The 12,610-nt window shown below is 33.2% G+C and overlaps 1 protein-coding gene and 1 long non-coding RNA gene across 12 annotated transcripts in view; one reads left to right on the top strand and one right to left on the bottom strand.

The window, feature by feature from the left end:
- The window catches only part of LOC143249085 (NBAS subunit of NRZ tethering complex-like), a 230,774-nt gene extending 221,642 nt beyond the window's left edge, over window positions 1-9,132 (top strand). For 7 of the 8 annotated variants that reach the window (XR_013027512.1, XM_076498317.1, XM_076498318.1 and 4 more), the window contains 2 exons: window positions 2,367-2,495; window positions 3,030-9,132. Coding sequence is in view for 7 of the 8 variants with exons in the window: in XM_076498317.1 (XP_076354432.1) it covers window positions 2,367-2,495; window positions 3,030-3,317 (417 nt within the window). In the remaining variant the exon portion in view is untranslated. Of the gene's footprint in view, window positions 1-2,366; window positions 2,496-3,029 lie in introns of those variants that run through there. The other variant, XM_076498322.1, reaches the window with a different exon arrangement.
- LOC143249086 (uncharacterized) overlaps window positions 1-12,610 on the bottom strand; it is an 86,131-nt gene that overhangs the window by 2,194 nt on the left and 71,327 nt on the right. The window contains exon 1 of one of the 4 annotated variants that reach the window (XR_013027513.1): window positions 243-1,853. The exons of the other annotated variants lie outside the window; for them this stretch is intronic. This is a non-coding gene — a long non-coding RNA (uncharacterized LOC143249086). Of the gene's footprint in view, window positions 1-242; window positions 1,854-12,610 lie in introns of those variants that run through there. 4 annotated transcript variants of the gene reach the window in all.

Raw genomic sequence — 12,610 nt, 5'->3', positions numbered from 1 at the left:
TTTAATAAAATTTTTGAATAAAGCATATTTTTGTATAACTACGATGAGATTTCTTTTATAGTAGATGTCTCTGTTTTGTTTGCAATAAATTGACAACTCACAGTTCACTTGTTTGAAAATAATAAATTCAAAACACATCAGACTATATACAAAAATTCTTTACACTATCAATATCACAGTTGTATCCTAAACTAAGTAATTGTCTCCTTTTTATCAAAGTCCATACAAATGGGTTCAATTACTTTAGAATATCCTTTTACAAGCCCCTTGGTGTGGATTCCTGTACGTGGTGAAGGAACATCCCAGGGATGGTTCTGTTCTGTCAGTTTATCTCCTCTGGGATCTAAACATCCACCCACGTGTTTGCCGTGCATAGTGACTCTTGAAGAGGAGGAGAGGATCCTAGTGTTTTAGGGGTCCAACCCTAACACACCACTTTGACCTCGAATTCCTGCAGATGGGCAGACTTGGGGGAGCTTCCCTTGGGTCATTTGGCTGGTCCACTTGGGCTAGAGTCAACCAAGTACCAGTGTTCGATGTTTTCAACAGATATTGTGGGCATTTTATCTGATGCTGGTTTTGGATATAGTGCTCATGAAAATCTGGCATTGTTGCAGTGTCCTTGTTTGGCATTGTAGTGCGTCCCCTCGTAGGTCTAAGTGGTGGGTGGGGTCAGTGGGCACTGAAATATTCCTTTTTTTTTATTATGGATCCTCCAAATGAAAACATAAATAAAATAGGAACAAACAGTCCATAAGTAAACAACCACATCTTGAAGATTCTGAGCAGCAATTTTCAACATCTGTGACACCTGTAGTGCCTCATTTTCTTATACTAGATTCTCTTTCAGACAAACCTTTAGGGCAAGTGTCTCCCTTTTTCATTCAGAAGGGACTAGAGGGACATGCTGGCTTTCCAAAGTCAGTAAAGAAGCTTTGATCTGGTGATATATTGGTGGAAACATCAACATCTCAACACGGTGAACTCCTCTTGCATTCAAAGGTGATTGGGGATATACCTGTTGACGTTACACCTCATGCTACATTGAATTCATCATGAGATGTTATTGTTGAGAGGGATTTGAAGAACATTCCTGAGTCAGAGATTCTCACTGGTTTCTCCACCCATGGAGTTTCTGCAGTGAGGCGTATCTCCACTCGCAAAGATGGAATTGTGATGCCGACCATTGTCCTCATTCTGACATTTACATCACCACATTCACCTGCCACCATCAAGGCAGGTCATCTTAATTTAAGGGTATAGTCATACATTCCAAACCCTTTCAGCAGTTCTGTCACTCAAAGACGTCATGTTGTGGTTCTTTGGCGTATGTTCATTTAAAGGCCATTAATCTTTTTAATGCCATTTAAGTTTTTCAGTTTATACATTAGACCTTTTTTAATGTGATTGCCTTTTAAGAATCACAGTCCATCTAGTTCAATTTTAAATTAGAAAATGGCCATAACATCAAATAACTCGAAACCAGGACTGGAAAGGCCAACTTCAGGTGACTAATGCTGCTGTTTGAACTACCCATTAGTCATCTTGGCAAGTTATTGTTAAAATTTTGCTACAAGTCTTTTGAAACTTTCATTACTTTACTTTTTGAAAATGGCCATAATGTCAGATAACTTGGAACAAGGACTGGAAAGGCCCACTTCAAGTGACCGTTAGTGGTTTTTGTGCTTACCTCTTAGTCTTGGCAAGTTATGATAATTACAATTATGCTAAAGAAAGTCCTTTACAACTTATAGTTCTGTAGTTTTCTCTTACTGCTTTACACTAGATGTAAACAGTGTTTTTTTTGCTATTTATGTTTTTTTAAACTTTGTTTTATTTTTACCTTAATTTCCTTTTATGAATTTTACTAAATTTACTTTGTGCTATAAAACACAAAATCAACCAACCAACCTTTGACAAGACAAATTATTCTCTTCACCTCTACTAAACTATTTTAAAGTATAGTTCATTGTGGTTAGTCATTTGCACACTAGCTAACTTCATGTTTTCTTTTGCTAACTGATTTTCTGTCTGAACTGCACTTTACCTGTACTTGCCTTGCAGCCTGTATTTATACATTGATCATTGAGGCCCAAAGTTTTTGTAAAGTATCTGAACAGTGCTGATTTAACAATGCTCAGTTTAGGTGATGAGAAAATACTGGATACCAGTAATGTCACATCAACAATGTTAGTAAAACCTAGGCTAGACAACTATATAATTGCAATGATAATGTACAACTTGTAACTATTAATTCACCAAATAAACTAAATAATAGTAGTATTTATATTGAACATTGAATATTTTGCTAATAAATTATAAATGTATTTTAAAGTGTATTAAAATTTTGTTGCTTTAATTTTTAGTGTGGTAAGGTAATTTATGAAGAAGTTCAAAACCATGGTAGCTACATGCATAGCCTAAAGGTGGCACTGTTGTTGGGATCAAAAGAAATGCAGGATGAAGCTATTAGCTTGCTGAATACACATATCCAGGTATTGCTGAAAGACTTATTATAACACTTGTGAGGAAAAGTGTATAGTTTTAAACTTCTTATGGCTCACTGTTAAGTCTGAAGGCTTATAACACTAAAAATTATATTTTGATACTTTTGATAGGCTCATTGCAGATAGCTCATTGAGTAGCTTTATGCAAAACAATAAACATAGAATTACAGTTTTAAAATCATTGTGCCAAATATTCCATTAAATTTAAACACATTAAGATTTAAACAAGGAGGTGAGCTATGTGTTGTTTATTGTAATTTGAAAACATTTTTTTTCTAGGTGAATTTATATAACAGATATTGTTCTCTGTTATAGATTAATGTTTATTCTAAGCAGTTAAATCAATTTATACAGAAAATAAGTCATTTCTCATGCTACATTATGCTGTTTGTAATGTATTGTTGGTATAAACATGTAAAATGTAGCAATTTTAGATTTATGTGAATGTCATAGGTTTAATGGATTAAGGAAAGTACATTTTTGGTGAGTGATTTTTGCTTATTAATTTTGTTTTTCCTCCAGATGTCAGAAAATGATTATGATGAAGAACTGTTATCACTTCTTCTACACAAGCACCTAGTACCTCACACCCTAGCCACCAACTTGTATGGTCCCATCATTAAACACTTGCTTAACATTGAGAATGAAGAACGTCGGTCCAACGTTGAATGCATAGTTAGGGAGCTTTATGACACTGGTCATAGAGCTGAAGCTGGCTCACTGTTACTATTATCTAACAACTTGCATCATGCTCTTTCAACATTTGGTACTGCCTTAGGTGTTCTTCAAAGATTCATCCACAGAATTTGATGATTATATTATTCTATGAATATGTAAAAATACATCCTATGCATTCTACTAATGAGAATAAGCATATTTATACAACCTATTTCTCCATCAAAAGGAGTGAAAAACAGAAGGTACAGATCAGAATTATTTTATGTTTTTGAGTAAATATTGCTTTTGCAGTTAAATGTAAGTAGTTTTTCTTCTTGTAATATCCAAATATAAAGAAAGAACATGGACAGTTTCTAGTAAAATAAATAATTTTAAAGCTTTTCTTGCACTAGTATTTGTTTTACACTCCAAATCTCTAGAAGTTTAAACACTAAGTAAATAACCTTTCTGCTTTATACAAAGGGAGCTACAAAAAATAAATGGTAATGAAATAGAAGTGTTTAATGATGTTTCCAAATCTGTTTTCTTACTGACTGAAGTAATTATGGATTTTTCTATTAATGATAAATATATTTGCAGTTTTCACATAGAAAACTGTAAAGCAGCCTACAGCCTGAAATATTTTTACTGAAAGTAAACGTTTATGATGATTGACAATAATAAATGTACAATTTTATATTATTCATTTAAAAAGTCATTCCATTTTAAAGTAAGATTGAACAATTAATTTGATTATCTATAATTGTACGGATATGAGAAAGTTTTGAGAAAATAATACACATCATTAGAAGTACTAAATAACAAATAAAGTCACTTTAGAAAAGAATAAAATATTATTCTGCCTGTGTTTTTTATATATCCTTTCATACACACAAACAAAGTAAAGCATTCTTTATCTGTGTCAACAAAAACCATTTAGTTGGTCAAAGTATCTTGTTCTGACTCATAAGGTTTTGATTCTGATTTTTTAAAGAAATACTTTTTTTTCAATAAATGTATTGTATTATAAATCTGATAATGAATGTAGGAAGGCAGTATTTCCACCAAAACGTCATTGTGTATTACCAAATAAAGTAAAGCTAATATACTTTTGTATCACGTTAACACTGTACACAAATGTATTTTGATGAGGAACAGGTTAGTTACAATAAAATAAATCATTGCTTTAGCAAATAACTTAATGAAGTTTTTGTGACATGGTATAGAAACTGCAAAACTGTGAAATAAGTTTCCTAAAATTTTTCTTTATAAGGTTGTGAGCAGGCTTGCACTAAATGAGAGCTAGTAAATAGATAGAGAATAAAACACTACAGTGAAAGTAATATCAATACCATTGGTGTTAAAATAAGTAACTGCAACAGTAAGAAGCAGCACTGAACTATACAAAATAGTATGAGATCTAATAGAAAGAATTTATGTATGATTACCGATAGTGAAGCAAGAAACATATTCCACCAATTCCAGCATATATGAGCTAAAGCTAAGAGAAATGTAGCAATGTTTTTGACTAGAAGTTCACCAGTTGTATGATTTGCTGAAGAGTCCACGGAGATACAAAGACATTTGATGAATTAACAAAAGCAATTAAACCACATTCCAAATGCTGAAATTAATAGCTGCTAAGAAACTTAGATGCTATAGTTGTGTTCGAAAGAAAATTAAGAGTTAAAATGACATTCATTACTATCTTAGATCAGCTAGTTTTGTCATGTGATGTAGGTCCTTTACTATTAAGATTTGTATTATGAGAAGCAACTCTACATAAAAAAGCTCTAATGGAAGACAGTTAATAGTATCTTCAATGTCTACACACCTAGATTAGAAGTAAATCAATAAAAAGGAAAACAGTGAAAATGTCAAGTGGCAGTTCTGACTTATTTAGACAGTTTGGTTTGTTGAGAAGTCATTGATAACTGTAGTGAAAACTATATGCATGTTTATTTTGTTCAGTACAATTGTCCAAATATGATTTACACATAACACTGATCTGTCCATTTTTTGTCTGATAAAAGTTAATACAATGAAACACAATATGCCTACTAATGGTCACTTTCACAACAGTGAGAGTATGTCTTCATATGTTTGCATTTTATCAATATGGGTGCATTGCATATATTTATCAGTTGGTTATCTTTATCACTCTTATTTGTCACAATCCCATTGACATTCACGGCTGCTAAAATGCCTAATTCTCATAGGTTACGCATGAAGAATTAACCATGGCAAGTGTAAAAATGTGTAAGAAACCTGCACTACTGAAACTGAATACAGAAGGAATTCTGTCAGTTATAAAGGTACATTCAACTACTGGAAAAGAACAAAAATCAGAAATTCTAAAATGATGACATCTACCTATGTACAGAAGTTAGTTTAACTTATAGTTTAGTGGTGTAAGTTTTACTACAACATTTAAATAGGCTTAATATGTGTAATAATACTTTAGGCTTAGATATATTTCAACTTACTGGTAAATTGTAAAACAGGATAAATACATTGTTTTATTAAATAAATACAATCTTAAAAACTAGTTTATTGTATCTTGGTATTTTAGAAATTAACTTATTTACGTGAACCTACAACTAACAATATACGTAACATAAATACAATTTATTATTAATATTGTGAGTATTATTAGTACTAATAAATTATTAAGCTCCATTTCTAAGTTCTATATTATTACAGATTAACTTCATTACTTTATTGTGAAGACAAAGTAATGATAAACAATATGATTTGTTCTTAAATATTACACTTAATAGTAACAGTGTTGACAATAGGCTACTGGTATTTAATATTGAGTTTTTTAAATGCATAAACACAATGGTTAAGACCAGTTTAGGAGTTAAGCATTCACAGTTTGTTAGTTGCAATGTGTGCAAAAAAGTGGGTTTTATTTGGGAACTCAGGACTGGCATGTATTTTTAAGAAAGGTAGTAATGAAGATGTGCAATTTTTATGTAGAGTTTGTAGGTTGGAGAAAAGAATCAGATTATGTTACCTAGGGGCATAAGTGGCAGATATAAATGACAGAGCTGGAGATAAAATAGAGGAGGTTAGCAGAGATTTAGTTTTTGTGGTGCACGTAGGGGTTAAAGATGTAGGGAAAGGTAGGTCAGAGGAGCTAATTACAAGAGAAAATGAATACAAAGGGTTGGTAAAGGCATTCAAAGACCATAATTTAAGTTTGTCAGAGATACTGCCCAGTATTAACTGTGGGGTTGAAGTTATAAGTAGGTTAAATGCTCGGCTTAGGTCAGTATGTAAAGATGAGCAGATAGGCTGGTTGGACTTGTGGGATCAGTTCATCAAGCGAAAGAAACTTGTTGGAATGGATGGTTTACACTTAAATAAAGTAATGGCTGAATTGTTTGCTAAGGCTATTAACTCATCTGTAAGGAAAGTTTTAAAATTAGGACCAGCCCATTGTGAGAGCCAGGAAAAACTAAATTCAAAAAGAATAAGAGGTAAAAAAAAGTTTAGCATAGCAAGTTTATATAGTAGTTATAAGAATAGGCATAATTGTTATGTTATTATAATGCTAAAAGTATAAGAAATAAATTAATTTAGAGCACTGGTAGGAATGAAGGATTTTGATATAATGAGAATAAAGGAAACACGGTTAATGTAGATGATATTGAAGTCAGAAGTTTCTTTGAAATGTATGGTTACAGGTTATTTAATAGGGATAGAGTATTAAAGGTGCAGGAGGGGGAAGGAGTGGCTTTATATGTAAAATGTGAGATACATCCTGCTGAAACTGAGGATATCAAAGAGATTGAATCCATTTTAGTTCCTGTTAGTGGATATACAGGGAAAATACTTTTATAGTGAGAATGTTACAGACCACCAAATGATATTGATGAAATTAGTGAAAACCTTTTGATAAAATTAAGATTTCAGCTCTTAATGAAGTCATAATTATGGGTAATTTTAATTTCAAGCATATAGATTAAGAAATGCTAAAGTTGGGCCATGAGGGAGAAAGGTTTTTGGAAACATTTTCAGGATAGCTTTCTTCACCAATTAGCCAAGGAACCTAATAAAAACAATGCTATTTTAGATTTATTGTTTACTTCAAATATAGAAATGATGAAGAGGAAGGAAATTGGTGAATATCTTTATGCATGTGATCATTTTCCTATTAGTTTCAATGTTTTGCTGCATATGAAGATAGGAATAATGATATTTTGGTTACAAATTTCAAAAACAAATTTTGAAGGGATACAACAAGAATTATCTGTTGTAGATTGGACAGACGAGTTATTTTTAAACACTGGTCAGTTGCGTAAAGTTTACAAAGATAAATTTTTAATTATATAAGGTAAACATATTCCTTATCATAAAAAAATGGTAGCTGCAAATAAAAAAACCAGGTTGGCTCACAAAGAGTTTACACAGAGGGTTGACTAAAAATGTTAAAATTAACAGTTTGGATTTCTTTAAATAAATTAAAGGTAAACAAAATATAAGAATGGGGTAGGACCTTGAGGGACAATAAAGGAAGGCTGGTATCTGATGTTTATGAGATGACTGGGTTATTAAATTTAGCTTTCTCTTAGGTTTTTACAAACAAAGATTTAAGCAGTATTTCACATCCTGAACAGTCGATAAATGGAAATGAGATCAAACAAGATGAGTGCATTAATTCTGAGCTGGTTAAGAAAAAATTTGATAAGTCTCTTGAGCCAGATATATATTTCTACAAGAGTTTTAAAAGAGGGTAAAGATTGGATATGTGAGCCACTTGCTACTACTTTTTGTCAGCATTTAAAGAGTGGGAAAGTATTAGAGGATTAGAAATTAGCTAATGTAGCTTGTTTTTTTAAGGGAGATAATAAAAATTGTCCCAGTAATTATAGACCTATTAGTCTTACATCAGTTGTGGGAAAAATTTTGCAAAGTTTGTTAAAAGATGCTTTACAAAGTTGTTTAACAGTTCAGAATTTTATTGGATAATCAGTATGATTTCACTAATCTTGCCTTTCAAATCTTATGACATTCTTTGTAAAGATTTCTGCTTATGGGTAATGGTGTAGATTCAGTTTACCTTGATTTTCAAAAAGCATTTGACAAGATGCCACACAAAAGGCATGTAAAAAAAATATATGTAGATGTGGAGGGATAAGTTAGCAAACTGGATGGAAGAGTGATGGATGGAAGAAGCAGAGTTTTCATAAAAGAAGTTCAGTCAAACTGAATTAATGTCATGAGTGGTGTACTTCAGGGCTCAGTCTTAGGACCTTTGAGTATTTTAATTTACATCAGTGATGGTTTTAAAGTATTGGGTCTTGGATGTTGCTGGCTCTGCTACTTTACAAAAGGATTTAGATCATTTAGTGAGTTGAACAGATAAATAGATGTGTTTTAACTATAATAAGTGCAAGAAAATGCATGGTGGTTGTCATAATTTGAATTATAAGTACAATTTGGTTGAAAATAACTTCAACACAGTTATGAAGGAAAATGATCTTGATGCAATAGTTGGTTAGCATCTAAATCCATCCAAGCAGTGTGTGTTGTTGCTAGTAGTAGAGCAAAGAAGAATTTAGGTTATATCTACAGAAACATTGTATACAAGTCTAAACAGGTTATAGTTTCATTGTACAGGTCAGTGGTTAGGCCACATTTGGAATAGTGTTTGGTCTTTGGCTCCTTTAGGAACGACATTGAATTGTTGGAAAGTGTTACTAACGAATAGGGGGATTGACGATAACATTATAAAGTCCCATGTTTTTTGTGATGGGGATTTGAACCTACGACCCTGAAATTATAAGTTGCGTGCCTTAACCATCTAGCCATGCTCGATCTGATAAAGGTAGTAATAATATATTTGTTCATGACTTTGTTGTAAAATGTTTTTATGTAAACACATCCTTAATGGATGTGCCCTTTTATGTAGATCAGACTGTAAAATTTTTATTGTGAGAAAATAAAATATTAAAAATAATTATTGTCTGCATATTTTTAGTATAATAATATTAATAAATTTTCAAGATATGTTCTGAACTTCTGGTAGTTATGTAATCATTAAATATGGTGACAAATTTGATATGATATTGAGACAGGTTATTTACTCTGTGACGTAATCCTTCTTCATGGCCGCCTACCAATGCGGCATAGCAACGCGTCCCTAACGACTTGTGACAACTTTTGGAACTGTGGTTTCGTCATATTTTTGACGTCACCCTTTTCCCCTCCACTGAGATAGCCAATCGCCATCCTTTGAGCAGTAAGAAGCTTACGAATAATTATTAACTATCCTTAATGACGAGAAATCCACATGAAATAAAAATGTATTTCAGAACGGCTGGTATGGGTATTAACACTTTTATTGGTAAGGAGAGAACAACGTTTCGGTCTTCCTAGGTCATCTTCAGATTAAGAAAGAATTTGAATGTGACCCTTAAGTGGGGAAACAAATATAAACAAACGCAAATTCAAAGAAGCCCTACTTATACAGCAACTAAAACCAAAATTAAACCAATATAAAGGAACACCTTTATACGTATACTAATTAATAACCTAACATCCAACTATAATCCCGTACCCGTTTATACCGTCAATGGTCACATTCAAACGCTAATGCCCATAACAGCCGTTCTGAGATACAATAATTAACTATATTTTCCTCAGCTTTTTGTCTCATCGCTTGTTAATTATACTGCAAAACTGTAAATCCGTCGTATGATTGATTGATTATTTATATAAAATGCATTACTTCACTTACAATTATATATGTTATCTACGTTTTTAATAAATGCTACAAATGTTCATTAACACTCCTACGAAAACAATATTTACATCCACTAAAGTGATTTTGGGGCCTATCAGGCCCCATATATTTTTCCAATAGAAACACAGTGATTTAGCAACATTCATTACAAACAACTTTAGAATGGCTCTGACAAACTTTTTTTTTTTTTACAATTTGAGCAAACAATTTTCGACTGTCTATCTTTTGATCTGCCGCACAAATGGCATCGTCCTCTTTTTGCAGGCGGTTCACATGAGGTTGTTTTGTCATTATCTTTGCAGTAAATTTCTTTGATTTCAAGCACCAATTGCCGTATAAATTCTCTTCTGGCTCTTGATTTATGTTGACGAAGAAATTCTGGATGTTTTGTCGAGTATAGAACGAAAGCATTGTACGCAGCAAGATCTAGAATGTTACAGAATATGCAGACTGACCAGCGCTTTGATCGCCTCTTTGTTGTATAATATCTCACCAGTTGATCGAGAGTGTCGACACCTGCCTTCGTTGCATTGTAAAGATTGACGATTTCGGGCTTTCCATTCTCTTCTACTTCACCAGACTGATGCTGAGAACTCAGTAGTAGCACATATTTTCCTGGTTTGTCTGAGTGCCTGAGAAGAGTGATGTCGTCATGGTAGAAAAACTTTGGTGATAACTCTCTAGATTTTGCATTTATTTCAGGAGGCAGGAAGGTTCTTGATTTCCGTATGGTTCCAACAAGTCCTGTTCTTTTTGTTCGTAGGTACTTGGCAAGTGTCATCGTTGTGAAGAAATTATCTGTCGTTATTGTCCTTCCTTTTCCAAGAAATGGCTGACTCAGTTATCTGACTATTCTTTCTCCTTGATTTGTTTCTGTCGTATTTCCAACCTTTCCAGTATAAACTTGAGCGTTGAGGAGGTAACTTGTCTTTGCATCTGTTAGGCACCAAATCTTTATTCCGTATTTGCCTGGCTTTGTCGGAATGTATGTTCTCAAGCCAAATCTTCCTTTGAAGTTACATAGTTGTTCATCCACTGTCAGGTATTCGCTTGGGTTGTAACTGTTTTTTGCAATTTTCAATGAAAAAATTCCAGACTCCAGAGATGGCGGCATCTTTGATTTCTCTATTTCTTTGAGAGTGGATGTCAAATCTGATTTTTGAGCACATTTTTTTGAATTTGTCTTGTGTTATCAGTTTTCGCAAAAATGGCAAACCGAATTCGGTTGAAAACATTTCGTCTATCGATGCATTTTTGGATTTGCTTATTCCAAGGAAAAGATTAGCTGCAATCCATTTCCAGAGGTCTTCTTCAAAAAATTGGTTCTTTCATGACGGTGTTTGTTGAGTGAATGATCTGCTCCATCATATTATCAGTAATGAAAATTTTGAATGTTTCGAATGGTGTAGAGACTCTTGGAGCAGCTTGCCTTGTAATGCCTGGGTTCCCATTGAATATATTGAGAGCTGCGGTTCTCCTGTTGATCCTTGAAGGTGTTGTTGAATAACTAAAATTCTTATCTTTGGACAAAAGTTCGTTCACTGGCATCGTAGTATGATCTTCTTGATTACTTTCTTCACTTTCAGAAGGGTACGGCGCGATTTGTTCATCATTTTCGGCTTCAGAAGGATCATCATCACAACTTTCAGAGTAGTCTTCGACATTATCATGTTCACTTTCATCGTCGGATGGTTTTGTCAGTAAATGTACAGCTTCATCAAGAGATATCATTTTTGACACGGTTTGAAGATTTCAGCTCCTATATATATAGGATTTGTGGATTCTAGAATATTCTAGATTATTCTAAATACTTCTGTAAAGTTTCTAGAATGTTCTAGAACAGGCGTGGGCAAACTAGGCAATAATCAGGACCGTCTAAAATTATTGTTGGAGTATAGTTATTATCTTAAATACCCATCTTTTGAAAATAAGTTGTAAAATTAATATATTTTTACTATAATTTGCTTTTTTCGGTTGCCCAGGCCTGTTCTAGAATTATTCAGGTAATAAATAAAGTCATTTTTATGTTTTTTGATCTGGGGCCTAATAGGCCCCAAAATACCCTTAGTGGATGTTTTAAAAAAAAATTTAAATATTATTTCGCAAATGTCTGAAAAGTCAAAATATTATTGCTCCTTAAAATATAAAGGGATAGGGTCACTTAATGGCAATTTCATTTAAATACAAAATTATTAGCCTAATATTAATGTTTTTGTTTGTTTTTGGAATTTCGCACAAAGCTACTTGAGGGCTATCTGTGCTAGCCGTCCCTAATTTAGCAGTGTAAGACTAGAGGGAAGGCAGCTAGTCATCACCACCCACCGCCAACTCTTGGGCTACTCTTTTACCAACGAATAGTGGGATTGATCGTCACATTATACACCCCCACGGCTGGGAGGGCGAGCATGTTTAGCGCGACGCGGGCGCGAACCCGCGACCCTCGGATTACGAGTCGCACGCCTTACGCGCTTGGCCATGCCAGGCCTCTAATATTAATAACCTTTCAAGTTGCTCTGGGGCCTATTAGGCCCCAATTTTCGTAGGAGTGTTAACGTTATAGTTACAAATTTAAATAATAAAAAAGTTAAAAATATAATTTGCATTCCTACAGATAAATACACCACCTATAAAATTTAACCTATTTAGTTTTAAGAAATCACACTTCTAAGATTACTATATCAAAAAGAAAAAT

This window comes from Tachypleus tridentatus, chromosome 4, assembly GCF_004210375.1.
Source record: "Tachypleus tridentatus isolate NWPU-2018 chromosome 4, ASM421037v1, whole genome shotgun sequence".
Lineage (NCBI taxonomy): Eukaryota > Metazoa > Arthropoda > Merostomata > Xiphosura > Limulidae > Tachypleus > Tachypleus tridentatus.
Note: the sequence above shows the minus strand (reverse complement) of the source record. Positions and strands in the feature narration are given on the sequence as shown.